Source organism: Colias croceus, chromosome 19 (assembly GCF_905220415.1).
Source record: "Colias croceus chromosome 19, ilColCroc2.1".
In the NCBI taxonomy this organism is placed as follows: domain Eukaryota; kingdom Metazoa; phylum Arthropoda; class Insecta; order Lepidoptera; family Pieridae; genus Colias; species Colias croceus.
Genome location: NC_059555.1, coordinates 9,114,444 through 9,136,139, shown reverse-complemented (window position 1 = coordinate 9,136,139; position 21,696 = coordinate 9,114,444). Strand labels below are relative to the sequence as shown.

Here is a 21,696-nt window from a genome sequence, read left to right as displayed (position 1 = left end):
TTAATTTTATTTAAAACCTTATATAACTAAGCTGAACATAATAATACTTATGATATTTAAATTTATGTATGTATATTAAGTTCAAGACAATTTCTTAAATAAGTATATCAATTTCACGTACGTAATTTTAAAGTGAAACTTCTTTAGGCGCGTTGAGAGTAAAATTTCAAGGTCGCGTCATGGCAATACCGAAACGTCATGCAGTATGGCGACGATTTCGGTATCTTTGATTCTTCTTGATTCTTGCCAAAGAAATTTCATTTTTCAATTTCCAAAAAGTTGTTTATTTTTGTATTTTTCGTGATTCTCCTTCTAATATCAACCAAATTAAATTAACTAAACTTCAACAATATTTTTCATACGTTCAATATTCTACTGTACTAAAATAAAAATATTCCAGTAATTTCAGTGAAATTTGACATAAGTTCATATTCTAGTGTCCGCCATGTCGTTCCTTCGCGCCAAGTCTCTGCACAACACTCAACGCGGTGCGCAAACGCAGAGCCAAGTACGCGAACACGCAGCTAATACTCGTATCTAGTGATAGGTAAGTGTTGTTTAAATAAATTCTAATAAAATTGTTGGTTTAACGTTGAACAAATTTAGGTAAGTATATCTGAAAAAAACAGGTAAATGTCATCGCGTCTTAAGAATAACAAATGAATTGGTAATTTTGGTTAAGCATATATGCTATTTTTTGTTAGTATAAACTTGAATAAACTTCGTGTGCGGTTCAAGTATATCTGTAGCGAAAAGTTATTACTTTTACGAAATGAAACAGATTGAAATAACCAATCTTAAAAGAATATACCGAAAATCATTACATGCGTATTTCAATTATTGTGTCAAAAATCAAAACAAATGCAAACAAAGCCGCGGTACGAACTGAGTTATGGAATTAAAACAATTAAATTAGGTACAGTCTGCGGGAGTGGCTCAAACAATATTAACAGACTCAATTCAGCGTTGAAAGCCAAATTAATTAAATTCTTCACTTGGAAACTTCTAGGTAATTTGCTTTTAACGTTCGTTTACTTGTTACGAAAATATGGACAAATAAACGTAGGAAAGTTATTACGTTTCGAAATTTTCTTCGTTATATCAATTTCGTAGAAGCCAAGTTCATTGGGAATTATTGAAAACGTCTGTTAAGCTAGAAAGGTCAAGTCAGCAGAATCACTCGTATTATATCTCAAAATTTAGTGCTCATTTAGTGCTAATTTAGTGCTGATAACAGATATTTGGTGCTGTGATAGGAGGACTAAAAATGAGAACACTGCTAACTTTTCATTAAGCTAGCAGTGCACCATTCGTGACTGCGCTATGATACAGTTGGAGCGAGGGGCACATCTGCTAATAATTTAGTGCTCAATTAGTGCTGCCTGTACAAGCAAACAGATATTTCAAAAAAAAATTACCAGTTTTTAAAATGAGAACACTGCTAACTTTTCATTAAGCTAGCAGTGCACCATTCGTGACCGCGCTATGATACGGTTGGAGCGAGGGGCACATCTGCTAATAATTTAGTGCTCAATTAGTGCTGCCTGTACAAGCAAACAGATTTAAAAAAAAAAATTTCAGTTTTTTTAGTATACATAACTGCGAACATAACGATACGAGCAATCATAGAGCTGAAAGATCACTTTAGAATCGGTAGTGGTGAAATTGATTAGGGTTACTAATTAGTGCTCAATTAATGCTACCGGTAAACCCAGAAAAATTACAAAAAAAAAATCATTTTTTAACTGCTCGCTAAAAAAATCGAAGATTTTCAAAAATCGGCAGCAAACAGATTTTTCAAAAAAAAAATGAAAAATCTGTTTGCTGTACAGGCAGCACTACTTGAGCACTAAATTATTAGCAGATGTGCCCCTCGCTCCAACTGTATCATAGCGCGGTCACAAATGGTACACTGCTAGCTTAATGAAAAGTTAGCAGTGTTCTCATTTTTAGTCCCTCTATCACAGCACCAAATAACTGTTATCAGCGTTAAATTTTGAGATATCTGCAACCCAGAATAATAACCTATAACTTTTCGACTTTTGAAAATCTTCGATTTTCTTAGCGGGCAGATGAAAAATGATTTTTTTGTTTTTTGTAATTTTTCTGGGTTTACCGGTAGCATTAATTGAGCACTAATTAGTAACTCTAATCAATTTCACCACTACCGATTCTAAAGTGATCTTTCAGCTCTATGATTGCTCGTATCGTTATGTCCGCAGTTATGTATACTTAAAAACTGTTTTTTTTTAATCTGTTTGCTTGTACAGGCAGCACTAATTGAGCACTAAATTATTAGCAGATGTGCCCCTCGCTCCAACCGTATCATAGCGGGGTCACAAATGGTACACTGCTAGCTTAATGAAAAGTTAGCAGTGTTCTCATTTTTAGTCCTGCTATCACAGCACCAAATATCTGTTATCAGCACTTAATTAGCACTAAATGAGCACTAAATTTTGAGATATAATACGAGTGATTCTGCTGACTTGACCTTTCTAGCTTAACAGACGTTTATTGAAAATGTTTATAATTATTTTTCTACCTAATAAAAGATCTTACATTTATTGCTTCGAAATTAAAATCTGGATTCTAAAAGTAATTAAATAATAATGCGTCAATGTTTTGTTTTGGTTTTGTATTTCCATTTATTCTCTCAAATTAGATATGAATAATCAAAGCACAATAATCAACAACATTATGTCGTCTAAGTAAAAAAAATCGTACATTAATCGAAATTCGAGAATATTCAAGGGCATCGTTTATTAAGAAACAATACATAAATTCAAAACAATTTGGACATGACGATCGCCTCAATTAGGATAAAGGATTATACCTGCTAGCACAGCTGCTAGTGACAATAACTAGGTAGATGTTTAGTAAAAAATCGTGTCTACCCCCAAACTATTATCACCACAAGACCTGTAAGCACATGAATATAAACAACCTACCTATACCCACTTCATATCATTCAGCAAGCGCGTCCATTTCAAAAATAATTACAAGCTACCCTCACGTAGATGTAATCTAAAACATGGGGGACGGAACGCACTTGAAAACCATCCCTATTCCAATAGAACAAGATATATTATCCCCTGAATGTTTCAAGAGGTGGTGTCAAGTGATAGGAACCACTCAAGGATTGCCTGGAATGGCTGGAAAAGATAACCTGTCGAATATGTCTTTCAGTTTTGAAAGCGTTCATATTTTTGTGCATTCGAATATTTCTAAAGTTTGTATGGAGCTATGAAATTTTCTGAAATAGATTGAAGGATTGGAATATTTTGCACGTATTTCAGTGCTAACAAACAATGCTGATAATGCGTCATTTTTTTATTATACTTGATAGAATAAACGAATGCAACTAGGGCGACTTTAAGGTTTTTTATGGCCACCATACATTTGGATAAATTAAATTTGTATTGTTAAACTCATTTATACAAAAGCATAAAAATCACCGTTAATAATTATAATATCTTATGTGAATTAATTTAATTTAGACTGTAAAATATAGCTGATGATAGGTAAACGTTGTAGAAACTCATTATTGTAATAAATTCCCTTAATGCTTCCATTGCTTTAATTAAGCTTTACAAAGTCCTTTCAATTCTTTTGAATATAAATTACATAACTAATAAACTCTTTGGCAGTAACGTAATATATTAATCCATACTAATCCATACTAATATTATATAAATGCGAATGTAACTCTGTCTGTCTGTCTGTTACTCAATCACGCCTCAACTACTGAACCAATTGGTATAGAGATATTTTGATACCCGAGAAAGGACATAGGATAGGTTTTATCCCGGAAATCCTACGGGAACGGGTTTTCTTTGAAAACGTGGGCAAAGCCGAGGGCGGAAAGCTAGTTTTGTTATAAATTGAATTTCTAAAATATAAATACCTCACACAAGCTATAGTCCGTTGGTTGTGAATCCACGTCTAACATATTTTTAATCTCCATTAAAACTTCAGGCTATTCATGTTTTTTTAAACTTGACTAACTCAATAAGATCCATTCAAAGATCCTTACAAAGTCCTGGATGTCTACAACTTATTTAATTAATTAAATTTGTAAAGTTTTGACATTTTATGTAAAAGCTTTTAAAACAAAATTGATGCTATGCTTTCATATTAATAACGTTAATAACCTCATTTGTCTAAAAAGGGCTCTTTTATTAACAGTATCATTCATATTTAAAAAATTAGAATTAATGTTGCCAGCTTGTTCAAAAATAATAGGTTGTTACAACCTTTCAACTAACACATACTTAAATAATAATCTTGAAGAAATCCTCAAGAAAATTATAACCACATTAAAAAACAGTTTAAATTGCAAAGCACATGCATGTGATTTTATTTGAGACGGCAGTATAATCGCAAAGCATAAAACACGAAATTATGCAACGTTTAAAACGTACTACAGAACGCACCCATTAAGAAATGGCGGGTGAAATGCGCGCGAAACACCGACGGAAAAACATGGCTGCTTGGCGGTCACGGGTAGGGTTACCATCGTACTTATGTGAACATCGTGATAAGACTGGAAATTTTAATACCCATGAGAGCCATGTGCGTGCGTATTTTTATAGGTACAAGATGAAATTGGCATGAATATTATATGTTCCGAATTCCGTTAAAATCCGAATTGCCTTATCGGATCTTGACCGTTCTGAGAACAAAATATATAATATGAAGTAAGTTTTAGGAATATAATTCACAATTGTATTTGTTACTATTTTATCTTCGAGTTTTTATACACAATAATAATACGACGACACGATAACAACAAAGTCCTAAATATATTTTTGTATCCGCCTTGATCACTGAGAAGAATATTAATGAATGAAATAAATTGAAATATTTTAGTGCAGTGCAACAAGAAAATATTATACCTAATCGTTTTATGGGTGTAATTTGGTACATAAATCTGCGAAAGCTTAAAACAAAACCAAGTAACTATGAAGACAAGATGAACTTGAAAAAAATAAAAAATTGGTATACATTTTCTATTAATGTAGGTACACATAAGTGATCAATTAATGATAATCGTGATAAAATTAATTAAGAAAAAATAATATGCGATATCTACGAACCTTCACTTGGCCATTGCGCTAATATTTACCAGCAATAAGAGGTCGAATCTCTTAAGAAAATCTTTAGTAATGGACATATAAGTATAGTTATCACACATCATTTCTAGCAAATTTTTCCACACCTGAAATTGTGTCACAAAGACGTCCCTATCTTCACGTTTACCCTTACCAGCGTTTTACCACCAAAATACTGTACTGTTTTACTATCAACCGCCAAGTCACGTTGTCACATGTCCATCTCAATTAAAACTGCTCGTAACCCTACTCAGAGCCTTTTCATTGCTACATCGTTATCGCCTTAATTTCATTGCTACAACCCCTAGCGATATAAATGCATCTCTGACGCTTTTCTTTGGTAATTTGTAAGCACGTTACGTTTTTACGCTTAATTTTGTTCTACTAAATCCCGAAAAGATTTCGAAATTAGATTGTCTGGGTATGTTTCTTCGTAAAGATTTAAAATGCTTAAATTACTTAGAATGACTGTAATTTCTTACTATAATTTTCTTGTTAGCTTGTAGTCATTCTAATTCTGTGATCATTTTGTTATAAGTATAACTGGATTTTCTAAAATTTAAAGAGAATATAGCAGTTTTAAACATAGGCAATTTATCCGGGTATCACAAACAAAACTGCTGACTGCAGTATTCCATAGAATAGCGACACCTCTATCTAGGCACATATCAAGTTTCGCAAACTCAAAGCAGTATGAGCCCTCGGCATTTCAAAACAACGAATGCAGGTACTAAACAGACCATCGTTCATGTAGTTTTATAGGTAGACATGTTTCAAACTGCCTTTTCATGATACTTACCTAGAATAGTAGTAGGTTAAACTCTACCCCATGTGGAGGAAAATAATAAGCACTAGGTATATTGTAATAAATTAATTAGCCACTTGTTTTTGCAAATACAAATCGTCAAATCTTTCCTCCTTGCAATATTTGTGGAAAAGTATTTGCCTGGCAAAGATGGCTGCTAAGCGATAAGGTCGCCTAACACGGTGAAAGTTTATTTCCCTTTTATTTTGTATTCTGTATGTATGCGCGTGTTAAATAAAGTGTATTTTAGTATGTTGATACTTATAGAACGCCATCTATAACCTATACAAAGCCGATTCACTAATTAAGCGGATATCACTAACAATATTATGCAATGTGTAATCGGGTATTGTCCCCACATAAATAGGATAACAATCACGATCCCTGATTGGATTAAGAGTTCTTTAGTAATGCTCAGACATGACTACTGGTCACTAACCTTGCTCTACGTAGAGTACAGTGGAAGTTGGAACATAATATAATATCTAGGCATATAAATACATCTACGTATTATAATAAAATTAAGCTATGTACAGGAAGTGGTATTTTTTCGATAACATACTTAACTACAAATACTCTTATATAGAATGGTTAATAACTTGTGCCTTTCTTCCTTCTTATAAAGCTATTACTTAAAAATTTATTAAAATGTCTTAATTATGTACCTAGTCTTTGAGCCTTATAAGGTTTTTTGTCGTGTAAATTTCAATTATACTTTTGTATGAACTTTGTAAAATTTTGCTCTACTATTTTCTAACAAATAAGAATTCGCAATACGAGAGTGTAAACCTATCAGACTGATATACAAAAAGGAAGCACAAAAATGAATGAAACCGGAATAAAAGTCCCCGGTTGAAAAATGTATTTTGTGAACAAATACATTTTTTATGGTGTCCTTTTTTAGACTCTGTATACGTCCGTCAAAATAAATATGGTCTATATAAGCATTATATTTCAAATAGTAGTCTTTTGAGTTTTTTACAATACTTTAATTGAGAAAACCAACAACAGATATTTCTTCCTATAATTCCATCTTCTCTTTGCGCTTGTGGGAAAATCATGAATCTCCCATAAACATAAGGTACCTCAAAACTTTATACTTTTACAGTCACCTATAATAAAGGATAGCTTTATAATTTTTCTGTCTGAAGATAGGAGGCTAGGAATCTTATACCCATGACAATTTCCTTTTGACCACGTGAAAAGTCACAGATAATAAACTAGTATACTAAAAACCTTGCTAAAACACACCACAGTACATTCAAATACAGCGGTAAATACGGATCGATTGTCTGCTGAATTTTAACTAAGCACAAATTGTGTTCGCAAAGCCATAATGAATATTACATATTATATAGCAATGAGTAGGTAGATTTTTTGTGGCAAAATAAACATGAATCAAGTACTCTCAAGAGATAATATTATGTCATTGTTTATGTAGTAGTATGATGCGTGTTGTCGTATGTATGTATTTTAGGTGCTGGATAATCGTACAAAAACTTATTGAATCGAATATTTGGAATAGAATCACGTTCTTGAATTAGAGATGATCGTTGTCAGAATATAAAGTACCTTTAACATTATTCGAAGTAAATCTTTACAAAAGTGTGGTATTTATTTATATTTACTAGCTGCAGTGCATCGCGGTTTCACCCGCGTGGCTCCACTCCTGTTGGTCTTAGCATAATGATGTACAGCCTTCCTCGATAAATGGGCTATCTAATACTGAAAGAATTTTTCAAATCGGAAGTAGTTAATATAAAGTATAGATTTATTTTATTTCATAACGAATGTATTAAAAACTAGAATAAACAAATATGAGATTAATAATACTTTAAAATATTTTAACTTATAAAAATTACTAACCTACCGTACCTACCTTTTCAAAACAACCAAAGCATAACATATAAAGAATTGCATGCCTGCATCTTTTCATAGTAAAATTAATTTTGTTTAAATTAATCTAAATATAAAATTTCCAAGCGCATAAAATACGCAAATAAAAATAAGTGCATCGTTAAAATGACAAACGGGTAATACTTAAAATGTCTGAAGCATAATTAATTTGACGTTGATATAAAATATTTTAATCGTGAGCACTATTCATAGCTCCATGCTTTTCCTGCTTGAGGTAACTGTTTAATTGGGATTTTAACAAATTGCCACTTGTAAATCTTTCTTTGTGTATGTCACTTGTAATGTTTGGTATTGATTATTATTTTTAATAGTTAATTGGTGGTTACACTTTTTACATTGCAGAAACTTATCTAAAATAGTATCTAGTTTCATTTTTCAAAAAGCTGCAGAAAATAAAGTTTAAATTAAACTTTTGGATTTCACAGTTTTAATTATAGTTCAACAACAATTAACTCAAACTATAGGTATCTATCATACCCAAGATCATACCTATTAATCATCCAATAACATCAGATAAAAATTATGCAAAAAGAACTGCTTTCATTTTTCGTATTTCTTAATGATGATCGCAAAATGTATCAAGTCAAAAGACACATTCTTAGCTTAAGACGGAGGACCACAATAACTTAAAACTCCGTTTCCAGCACGAAATCCAAGAGATATAAAATCACAAGCATTTCAAACGTCACATTAATCACAGGACGTTGAAGCATAGCTCCTATCTTGTATATTTATACAAACAAAACAATCCTTGGCTTATAGAGCATATTTTTGAAAATTAAAACCTTTTTCCGTGAATAAATTGTGGTCGCAAACAATGCGGACTGTATGTGCTTTCAGTATTATAATAATGAAAGTCAGAATGGAAGTTAGTTTCTGCTTTAGATGATAAAGGCTATTGAAATGGCTGTATGGTAATCTTCCTCTGTATTTTCAAAGTCATTTTTATATAAAACGTCTAGTTTTTCTACTTTATAGGGATACGGGTTTCTATTCTAAGTGGAGCTTCATAGGACCTTTCCTATTTCTCATTTATTATTTCCTATTGTTCCCCTTGAGTGTTTCCTTCCTATTGTGTCTCTAACAATCTATAAACAAGGACTATAGAAAAAGTCTTTTGCAACAATATAAACTGCTCGACTCTAGACAGATAGTCGATCTGTCCACCTAACTTTGTCATTCTGTATGTCTTGTAGCAAATCATACATCGTACTAATTTTATAAATGCGAAAGTTTGGGAGGATGGATGATTGTTACTCTTTTACGCAAATATTGCTGAACCGATTACAATGAAATTTGGTATGAAGGTAGCTGAACATCCAGAATAAGACATAGGTTACTTTTTATCGCGGCAATCTCACAGGAACGGGAACTATCTAGGTTGTTCCTTGAAAACGCTGGCAGAAATCTAGTTTTGAATAAATCACAACTAGCTGGAATCGAAGCTATCAGTACAAAAGTATTTTTGTGTGCATCAGCGCAATTTGCCCCTCTCCATTAACCCTACCTACCTGTCGGCTGTCGGGCGGCGCGACAGTGACGTCACCGGTCTATGTTTGCGTTTGTGGCTATAGTTACCGCGTTTGTTTTTATTATATTAACTTAAAACAATTTGGTAATAGCAAAAATTCTCCTTTAAATGAATGTATGAGATTTTTCTTCTTTGTATGTTGGCAGGAGGAATGATTTAGTTATGCTGCCAATAGCAATAAATTATACTTATTAATTTTGAAAAAAGATAAGTAATAAGTAGTTATGCTTTTTAAATTTTAATTTCTGTATTATTTCTATATGACAATAAAGATTTTGTTTCATAAAATCCAGAAACAACTTCTATATTATTTACCTATAAACTTATTGAAAACAGAAATAAAAGACAAAATTTCGCATCCCGCGCTATGTACACAACCACATCAGAATTCAGAAACTGTTTTCTTTGTAAGCCATACAATTTAAGTACCTGGCTGATAGCCTAGTCGTAGCCATTCATACGTCTGAGATTAAAACCTTTGTGCTATTCTGATTGAAATACTCCATGCCGAAACAATTTGTGTAAAGACGTTAACTTCGTGCAATGTTTTATACGTTTTACGAATGAGAAAACTTCAGCAGTATTCCAAAGTCTAAATTATGTTCTGTATGTTTTCCTTGTTAAAACAATTATATGGTCCCGTTTTTAGTATTAATTATTCTTATATGGTGTTATACCTATATGATATCTAAGTCACATTTGATGCTGTATCGTATATTATTTCTGTAGAGAATAGAGATCTAAGGAAGCATCTGGTTGATTTATTATTTACTAGCTTTCCGCTGGCGGCTTCGTCCACTTTGTCTAAAACCTATTAAATTATAGACTAAAACTTTCCTCTTGAATCACCACTATTTTAAAACATTGCATCAAAATCCGTTGAGTAATTTTAAAAATTTAAGCATACATGGACTTAGGGACAGATACAACGACTGTTTTATACTATGTAGTGATAAAAAATTAGTCACCAACGCAAGTTTTCAGATGGTTAATTTTCAAATGTTTATATAAATTATATGAAAATGATATCAGGTTCACATCACCATTCCCCTTTCTCCATTCTATCCCGTTTGGGGTTAGCCACGTACCCGTATTTGGACGTTTGTCGCTTATCATGTGATATTATGTGAGCACGTCTGGACAATACCCACATAAAGATAGCTAGAAATTATATTTCATGGCTGTACATTATACAGTCTAATATTTCATTGTAATTTAATATTTTAGATGTAATAATACGTGCAGACGATAGATCTGCATCAAGATTCCTTATGAATTCCAAATTATCTTTTTGAAAGTTTATCTGTATAAATCATTATTTTTAACGAAAATAACACGTTTAACAACAATAAATGGGTAAGGTAGATCATGTAAACAGACAATTTAAATTTTAAATAGTAAACAGACAGTAATTTTTCTGTTAAGTATACCTCAATTCATAGAGAAGGTATCTCTACCCATCTCTACATCTCTACCCGCAATATTTTAAAATAAATCCAATTCTACCTTTTCACTTTATTTTATGCAGATAAAGTTAAGCACTGATTAACGACTGTAGGCCTCTGAACTGTCAAGCGTCTGATTAAACCCGTTGATTGCAGTACCTTTACCCAAAAAAGGTTTTACGAACTGAATCCCCGGATTTCGTGTTTTTGCTTCAAACATTACCTACTCAGTTTATTGCTTTTAAAAAGTAAGCTATGCTCTTGTATCAGTTTACGACCTTACTTAAGCCACACCCCGGACACTCCATACAAAATTATAGTTTTGACAGTCACACTGTAGAGACTGCAAATGTGTGTGTAAACTCTTTATGGTTGGCACATTTGTGACTAGCGTAAAAAAAAATTCGCGTTTTTCTGATGAAATACATCCGTAAACAGCACAATATCTAACCATTTTCTACGAAAAACGATAATCACAAATCCAAAATAATAAAATTGCTTTAAGTCAATTTGATTAATGTTGTCAATCTTCGTTGCGTTTCGTCTAAAGACGTCGTTGGTATCGTCCTTGCGGGGAAATGGGTACCATAACATGTCTGAACGTGCGGGGTGAGGTAAGTGTTTAATTTTGGCGGGAGGCGGAGAGTGTCCGTTCTGTAGCGTTTAGCTACTATTATGTATTCTGTGCTTAAGCTTTCTAGATGTCGCAATTCTTTTTGAGAAAATAAATACGCCTTTTATCCGTATAAATTTAAGATTATAAGATAGATCGAATGTAATTTGGTAAAAAGTATAAAAATATTAAAATTAGTCCCCATAGTTTTGAATAAGGCAAATTTTCCATTTCTATGAAGCATAAAGTACCTTATATAATTAATGTAACAAATGAGCATGTTTGAAATATGAAGTTTTATAAGTAAACCTTGTTATAGTAGGTAAGCTATAGTCAATGTTGTTCCGACGTCATGTAATTTCTTCATAACCTAACTTTCAATGCCCATTGCCTCACACCAATGATAATAAATAATACAAAAAGAGATAGAAGTAATGAACATATAAAAAAGACAATAATCTTGCATCGTTAAAGCTGTCTAGAGTGCTATAACTTTGACCGTAAAATTATCCTGCAGTATCCACATAAAACTTTCGTTGCTTGAAAATTTTAATGGTTTTCTAGCTATTGTAGATATGAAAGATTATTAGAAAGATTCCTACAATTTCACACTAACTCACTCAAAAATAAAAGCTAATTTGATTTAAAAAACAACGACGAAGTGACAATTATGAGAAAAAGGATAAAGGAACAAAACATAATATATCTACATATATCCCAATTTCCATATCTTATAAATATTTTATGAAGGAATCTTTTCTGAAGGTAAGTTTTATAATAAACTGTACAAGAAAATTACAACAAAAGCTCTTGTATTCGTCATAACATCTAGTAACTTTTCAAACTCAAACTCAAACTCAAACATTCATTTATTCAATTAGACTACTATTTAGTAGCACTTTCGAATCGTCATTACATAATTATTTTAACATTTACCACCGATTCGGAAAGCAGTGATCTATGGAGAAGAATCGGTAAGAAACTCCATAGTTGCTCTTTTAAAATCATGTCGATATTACATAATATGTAAATTATATCTAAATACATAATATATCATAATATACAAAGAACTGTCCTGTGGTTTTTACGCGACAACCCTCCATGGGTTTTTATCGTCCATATATTCCTGAATACTGTAGTACGCTCTCTGAACTAGTACATTTTTTATATAAGTTTTAAATTTAGAACTACTAAACTCTCTAATATTATGAGGAATTCTATTGTAAAAGCGTATACCTTGACCCATAAATGAATTTTTAACTTTAGCTAATCGGAAAAATGGCATTTCAATTCTATTTCTGTTCCTTGTGCCATAACAGTGTCTATCTCCTACTCTTGTGTGTAAGTCGGCGTTTTTGTGTACATGCAAAATATTATTAAATATATACTGTGATGGTAGAGTAAGTATACCAGTATTCTTAAAGAGATCTCTTAGTGAGTCCCGAGCACGTAAATTATATATAGAGCGAATGGCTCTTTTCTGTAAGATAAATATAGTTTCTATATCTGCTGCCCTGCCCCATAGTAGAATTCCATAGGACATAATACTATGAAAGTAGCTGAAATATACCAATCTAGCTGTATCTTCATCGGTGAGATGCCTTACCTTTCGGACTGCATATGCTGCTGAACTGAGCTTACCTGCAGCGGTGTTGACATGGGCTCCCCACTGTAGTTTCTCGTCCAATGTTAACCCAAGAAATACAGTCGATTCTGTAGGGTGTAATACCTCCCCGTTCAAGGTAATATTTCTGCTCAACTTTTTAACGTTAGGTAGTAAAAATTCAACACAAGTTGTTTTTTTGGCATTTAATAATAAATTATTAGCAGTAAACCAGTCGGATATGTGTAAAAGAGTACTGTTCACTTCGTCAACATTTGGGTCATGCCTATCCACATTGAATATTAATGAGGTATCATCTGCAAACAGAACTATTTCACACCTATCCTGTAAATAATAAGGTAGATCATTGATATATACCAAGAACAAGAAGGGTCCTAAAATAGATCCTTGTGGAACACCAATGTTAATTGACGCACCGCTAGAACGTTCTCCATTAACAACTACAGTTTGTATCCTATCATGAAGGTATGAGGCTATGAGGTTCTGAGTTTGTCCTTTAATCCCATAGTGATTAAGTTTGCGCAATAAAGTACAATGTTCAACGCAGTCAAATGCCTTGGAGAGGTCACAAAATATCCCCAAAGCATTTTTTGAGTTTTCCCATGCCTTATATATATGTGTTAGTAGTGCAACTCCAGCATCTGTGGTTGAGCGCCCCTTTGTGAAACCAAACTGTTTGGTGTGCAGCAAATTATTAGAAGCAAAGTGACTAGTCAATTGGTTTAATATTAACTTTTCGAAAACTTTACTTAATGTTGGTAAAATCGAGATAGGTCTATAGTTGTTACAGTCTTCTTGATCACCTTTTTTAAATAGAGGTATAACTTTACTAAGCTTTAGTAAATTAGGAAATGTACCATAGTCACAACACCTATTAAATATGAAAGCTAAATTGTTTGCAATATTTTCTATTATATTATTAACTAAATTTACGGACATTCCCCAAAGATCACAAGTATTTTTTAAATTAAGTGTCTTAAATGCTGTAACAATATCATTAGCAGTTACGTGACGCAATTCAAATAATGTACTGCACCCCGCAACATGGTCCCTCAAAAAGGTCTCTGCAAGTATTGAAGACGAATTTAAATTATTAGTAATGCTAGCAGGGACACTACTAAAGAAATCTTCAAAAGCAAGCGCAACATCAGCATTTTTGTCAATAACCATGCCATTATTTACAAGTTTTATGGTATTACTTGATTTGCTTTTACCCATTTCACCATTAATAATAGACCAAACTGTTTTAACTTTATTATCCGAGTCGCGTATTTTATCCCTGATATACAAACGCTTCGCAGTAAAACAAACAATTTTAAAAGTTTTTGAGTAATTTCTAACATAACTAAGAAAAGATGGATCTTTATTATATTGCTTCATACCATATAACTCATAAAGAACAATCCTACACCTATGTATGCTAGGTGTCGCCCATTTACTAAATGGTAAATCCTTGGTAATATTTAAAGATTTAACTTTAAATATTTTTTCAAATTCACTATGAATTAAATTAAAAAGATTTTTAAACATTTCACAAGGATTATTATGACAGGATTGATCATTCAGTACGGGCAGGTTTTTATTAATATTATCTCTAAATTTATTAATGCCTTTTTTAGTTATAGGCCTAACATTAGTTCTTTTAAATTCAGGTAAGCAATCCCATTCAAAAACTAATTTTATTCAGAAACAACAGACAGAATGCTTTCAGAAATCCATAAGCCCACGTACACAATATCTTACTGATCTAAATAGAACCTACTGACCATTAATATATATATTTTTTTTTTTTTTTTTTTTCTATTCTTTATAAATTTATATTTATAAAGCATTTGAATGCCTTAAAAACCAAAAAATATAAATTCAAGAAAAGGTCGTGTTCCATCGTTACAATATTGTATTCACTGAAAAGTGCTTCATATTGGTTGAGATGGTTGTTAAATCATCTCAATAGATGGCGCGCGGTGTGTCCCTTAAGACACATAAAACTGAAAGGATAGAATAAATTCGATTGCTCAGGCGGGTCACGAGTGGCTGAGTTGGTTAGGCATCCGCCCCGGAATGGCGCGAAGGATGCGGGTTCAAGTCCCGCCTCGTGATCGAATTTTTTCTATTCTTTATAAATTTATATTTATAAAGCATTTGAATGCCTTAAAAACCAAAAAATATAAATTCAAGAAAAGGTCGTGTTCCATCGTTACAATATTGTATTCACTGAAAAGTGCTTCATATTGGTTGAGATGGTTGTTAAATCATCTCAATAGATGGCGCGCGGTGTGTCCCTTAAGACACATAAAACTGAAAGGATAGAATAAATTCGATTGCTCAGGCGGGTCACGAGTGGCTGAGTTGGTTAGGCATCCGCCCCGGAATGGCGCGAAGGATGCGGGTTCAAGTCCCGCCTCGTGATCGAATTTTTTCTATTCTTTATAAATTTATATTTATAAAGCATTTGAATGCCTTAAAAACCAAAAAATATAAATTCATATATTTTTCCTTCTAGATACTTAATCATCTGTAATTTACGAAACGAATAAAAGCATTTTTACAAATTACACCAACCCTTAATGGATTAATAAGGAAAAATAGCGCAGAAATTCTTAAACTCAGCCATTCTTTACAATTTGCAAAGTTTCAGTCTTTCATAAAAGGGGTCGTACATTACCAGGGCAAGGTCCCAATAACCCCGGCTATATCTTCTTTATAGCCTTATTTACTCGATAGCTCGATTGTGCCGGATTGAGCCACTTTCCTGAAAACACGAACCCTACGATCAAGATTTAACTTGATTTATCGTGCACTATATGCTGGAATTTCTCAAAGTTTAAGAGAACTGAGAAGAAAATCTTTTCAGATAGTTTTCTATAGGTATTATTTTGTACGTAAATCGAATATGAACTCATTACCTAATTAGGTATAGTAGTTTATTGAAAGAAATATATATACCACATTCGTAAGAAAAACAACATAGAGTAATGAAAATGAAAATATTTATTTAAAAGGTAAATATTTAGGTAAAAGGGTAGGAACCGAAAAGAAAATCGAATATATCCAATTTCATTTTTTGTCACAGAAAAATATATTGAAAAAGTTTCCTAACAAAACTTATATCTTTATGATTTTCTTGTTATAAGCTTATCAGTCGTTCACAGCACCCTCGCTTCAGAGTGTAATGGCGCGGGATTTATGGCGGGAAACGTGTCCGCCATGACACATACCGAAGATTTGCCGCGTAAATTATATGATGCTATGAAATGCTGAATCTTTTGTTCTCTTTATTTGGAAGGAAAGATTGGTTATTTTATTTATTTATACGAAATACTTATATATACCGCTGTGAATTATCGTATGAATTCTTAATACCTTCATACTTACATAAAAGTATTAGGGAAGATGACAGAAAAATTACACTGTTAATGTTTATTAACCCAATAAGTTGTAAACTACAACTGTAAACTGAGCTCTACCTGTAGTTAAAGTGAGCACTCCTCGCAGCATTTCACACAAAATGTTATTGTATTTACTCTATATTTTACGATACTTCGATAATTCACTCCAAAGGCATAAAACAATACGCATTATTTACATCGACTGTCAAACCTCAACAAACAGCTCTCAATCTCGCAAGCTAATTACGTAGGCCCGAAACAAACTACTTATATAGCGATTATAAAGTTTTCATTACAAATCACAAACGAGCCAAACTTCAGCCATTATAACTTAAATAGAAGAATTATGTTCAAGAGCCTCGACGTTTTCTACGATAAAAGAAATTAAACGGCAATTTACTTGCTTACGCATAAAACGAATACCAAAGCAATAGTATATTTTCGCCGATTTGGATAAAAGTTTGCTGTTTGCAGAATATATCTATGAGATTGATAGATTCGTAAACAACTTTAAGAGAAAAACAACAAATTTTAATGTCATTACCCAAATCACCCCAAATTCATTTTTTTTTTATCGTCGCAGATTCCTAGATAATAGTCGATAAAATAAAATTCCATTATAAAAGAATACCTAAATATTGTGGCTGAACCAAAACTAAAAATCAAATTGGACTGATACATCTAAATCAAGCAAGGCATACATTATCGAAAGTTGAAATAACTTATTTATATTCTAGTTGTTTGAAAACATAAAATCAGTTGAATCTACTTCCGACATCATGTCTACACAGTCAAGTTGTATTCAGATACTGGCGTCTACTCAAATGAATGGAAAAATAGTTTTTACTCAACTTTTCCCATTACGTCCTATCATCTCAATGCTTTAGTTCACAAACTAAGCAGACAGAGAGGGGACGAATTATACACAATTAGACTTGTTTCCTACTTTCCCGTAATGCGTTTTTATAATTGCGCGGGAACCCATTGAATAAACTATCTTTTAACTTTTAAGCTATTGCATAGCTTCTATCGCGGGCCTTGAGCGCGGGGACCGAATCGAGAAATTCCGTAACGAAAAAATCTCACGCTCCCCACTCCGACGGGCGGAGGTGTACCGCGGCAGTCCCCGAGTGCCACACGTCGTTCTCTAATTAAACTTTCGAACACATCAGTGTGGTCATAAACAGATTTTTCGTTCCTTACTTACGATATATTCAATTTTTGTTTGGTGTTGTGAAAGTAGCAACTTTGGTTTTAATGCAGAAATCTGTGTTACGTATGATAGGTATAATTTGCAAAAATTATAACTTTTATACACCTTTCGTACATAATATTAATTCCATAACATTAATTGCTACAGCATTATCAGTACTGTATGTGGTCAGCAAGTGAACTTACTGCGCTTTGGAATGACCATTTTCAACCACATACAGTTAGAACCCTCCCTAGAACTGACTTCCATATTTTAAGGCTGTCTATGTTATTCTCTATTACTTATATTAATTACAGACCCCTGGTCAACCCACTGCGCTGACTGACCTCTATACAAACTACGTCGTACATAACATGGTTCCTATTATCATTTTCAACTATAATTTTATTTGCACACAGATCAGAACAATCCTACAAACGGACAGTTGCCTCCGTATCTTCCGCGGGCGCGCTATCAGTCCCCTGGTCAGCGAGTGAGGTCCGTACAGCTTTACCCACTGCGCTTGGAGTCGCGGGTATACCAGCGCTCGTGATCACCAATGGGGAGGGGAAAGTGCTAACTTCGAATGGACGACAGCATCTCGCTGCTGATCCTGTTGGCTTGGTGAGTGTTTATGAAACTGTTCAAGAAATAAATGTTGTCTGTCTACAAGATTTAATCTATACTTATAACTTAATATTATAAAGCTGAAGAGTTTGTTTGAACGCGCTAATTTCAGGAACTACTGGTACGATTTGAAAAATTCTTAGCCCTTCTCTTCTTTAACCCATTTATCGAGGCTACAGGCTATTATGTCATCACGCTAAGACCAACAGGAGCGGAGCAATGCGGGTAAAATCGCAGGGCACAGCTAGTGTCAAATAAACGGTTTTTCTTTATTTCTTTCTATTGGTTTGATGAATGATGATAATAACACAATACGAAACTGTTATCCTTTCATTATGTTCCAACGTGGTTATTTGTTAAAGGCATCGTTACAAACAATATTTCAAATCCCGATCCATATAAAAAATCCATTTTTCATTTTAAAAATTGTATCTTTATTTATCAAGTTCAAAAACAACAGCAATAGACAGCATGTTGCCTTATAAAAATAAAATATTAATTGTTATTCGCAGAACTTCCCGTGGGGTCAGCGGCCCGTTTCTGTGTTGACTGAACAAGCTCTCTTGAAGATGGCCCGTCATCCCGCTGTTGTACTGTTTATTGGTGAGAACTAATAAATGCATTAGAACAAATAAAATATTATTCAATGTATTAAAAGCAATTTTTCATTTAAGCAAATTTCATAATTTATAGTAGCAATACATTGGATAAGCTCTTATGTGACAATCACATCACGTCTAATCGAAATCGCTTTTTACAAAAAAAGCGATTTCGATTAGACGATCTAAGCGTTTTTAACTGAGATGACAAGTAAGTCAAAATTGTACCATCGTGCTATGCTATTAACTAAGACTGAGATTCTTAAGATTATTAAATTCGTTTAAATTAACACTATGATGTCACAAAATGGCGGTCAATCAATCCTATTCTTAGTTGAATCACATAGCCTTCACATAGCAATTTCAAGCACTACTAAATCGATTTTTAAATCCTTCACAAATAGAAAGAGACTTAAAAATAAAAACATCTCACAAAAAAACTAAATAAGCGTCTAACAAATAAAACACTCATTAATAATTTTCTAATAATTCCAGATGACGAAGACGCGGAAATGGAATTCGCGGAATCAGTCCTAACACCTTCCGCGGAATCATACTACGAGGAATGCAGTATACAATACCCCGGTTTCTGCCCCTACCAAAACTCATCAGACGACGAAACTATGGACTTCGATTATTCCACAACAAAAACTTCGCGAATAAAAAAGAAATTCAAACACGTCATGTTTTTCATTGGAATAGACGGAACGGATAGCGCTGATATGATTCGTGAACATATTGGTTTAGATGACGCTGTACCGTTATTAACCGCCATTGATTTTCCAAAACAGAAATTAGTTACAATGAAATATGGCGACGAAATTACCACAGACTCTGTGCAGAATTTTGTGGATGCGTTCTTGAGCGGAAACGCTGACTTCAAACCGTTGAAGCCGTACAGTGACAAGTGTTAGTGGCCGGCTTTATAAAGCGCGCCATTCAAAATGTGTATGTGTAAGGCCCCGTTTCCACCTGCAAGTAAACTTCTGCGAGAACTGTCCGACAGTCTGTCTGACAGCAACTTGCACGTCTACTTGCAGGTGGAAACGCGGAATTAGACTTGCAAGTTGCTGTCAGACAGACTGTCGAACATTTCTCGCGGAAGTTTTCTTGCAGGTGGAAACGGGGCCTTAATGTATAATTTACCAGGCACGTATTAATATTTATTGTTATTCAATGTAAACATTACCTGTCTTACCACATAAAACTTTAGACAGGGTTTATCTTTAAGCGCGGGTTCTCTTTAATCTGGTTTTGTCGTATTTCACATAAAAAACTATTAAAGTGACAGATCCCTGGTTTATTGTTTAAAGTTAGACTGTGTTTAAATTGTTTTGTGGTAAATATCATACATTTTTGAACATAAATTGAATTGTTTCAACTAATTAGTTGTAAAGTAAAAGTGTAACATATAGACTGAAAGATTTTTGCATTTATAACGATGATACTGTAAACTTTTGCAACTGTTGTAAACCGCCGCCTTGGTATAGTAGAACCAAATCCGAGTCCTGGGATCGATTCCCGGTGGAGTCGATGAAAAAATGCCTCTTTCTAACAGAACACAGTAGTTTTACTTCTCCCTAAAGAAAATCGATCAGCAAATGCATCTGCGACACACTTTCGTGAACTACATAATAAGATACCTATTGCGTTTATTAAATCAGAAGTTTTCAATAAACGCAAGCAATATCTTATTTTTAAATTAAAGGCGAAATCAATATTCGTGTTGTAAAAACTGAAAAAGTCTCTAAAATGTTATGTTAATAATATTATGACCTTTTTCATATTCTATTTTGAACTAGTCATTAGTCACCTTTTAAGGCGAAAAATGAAAATAAACTGAAAATGTATGTTAAGGATTATCTTTTAAGGTTTTCTATTATGATATAAATAATGATGCCTTAGATTAATTTAGTTTTGTCAATTTATTACAGTAATTTATTCATAAGCATAGCATTTCTGTCTAGATCCTAGATTCAATAAGTATTCTCAAATAAGTCAGGTCTGATGCTTTTTTTTGTTATTATATATTTATTTTTAAATAATTAACGGTTTTTGAAAATACCTTCGAATTTTCGTTTTTTTTTTCAAAATAAATACATAGTTAAGTATTTCTGTTAAAAATATCTTATTTTATTCATGTTAAAAATCAATAAATATTTTGTTTTAAGAGCAACAGACCCGACTTATTTCCAGTTTTTAATGTTTGAATTTTTTCTATGTACGGACAATGAACATGTAGTGTTTTTTACAGTTTAGAGTTTGTAGTCTGTGTAGCGATTTAGATTTATAATTTTATATCTGTGATCAGTTCATGTATTAATAATAATTAAAATATTCAAATAGTGTTTTTTAAGAGATTAATACTATAATGTTGTTTTATTTTACACTTCCATTATCCCCACAACCCCTTCAAATATATAAAATTACTAGTGGTCCGACCCGGCTTCGCCCGTGCTCCGTGGTACATATTTCGCAATAAAAAGTATCCTATGTCCTTTCTCGGGTATCAAAATATCTCCCTACCAAATTTCATGCAAATTGGTTCAGTAGTTTAGGCGTGATTGAGTAACAGACAGACAGACAGAGTTACTTTCGCATTTATAAAATTAGTATGGATTTTATACATCAAGTACCGCAGACAAAATATTAAAAAAAAATATATTTGAAACATTTTTTATCCAAGAAAGCTGTTATGACAATAAATGTAGTGAACGAACCTTCGAACCCTTACAGGGTGGGAAATAGAAATTATACCTTTATAACATCTTTCTAATTGATAATTGGATAATCTACCATCTATTACCACTATCAATATATTAAAACTAAAATTTTAGTCTTGT

At 32.9% G+C, this 21,696-nt stretch overlaps 1 protein-coding gene across 1 annotated transcript in view; it reads left to right on the top strand.

The window, feature by feature from the left end:
* LOC123700322 (nucleoredoxin-like) overlaps positions 1-19,811 on the top strand; it is a 38,628-nt gene extending 18,817 nt beyond the window's left edge. Inside the window, exons 3-6 of the mRNA XM_045647504.1 lie at positions 438-547; positions 18,047-18,251; positions 18,767-18,857; positions 19,349-19,811. Of these exons, the coding sequence (XP_045503460.1) occupies positions 438-547; positions 18,047-18,251; positions 18,767-18,857; positions 19,349-19,767 (825 nt within the window). The 3' untranslated portion in view covers positions 19,768-19,811. The remainder of the gene's footprint in view (positions 1-437; positions 548-18,046; positions 18,252-18,766; positions 18,858-19,348) is intronic.
* Positions 19,812-21,696: the final 1,885 nt, after the last annotated feature.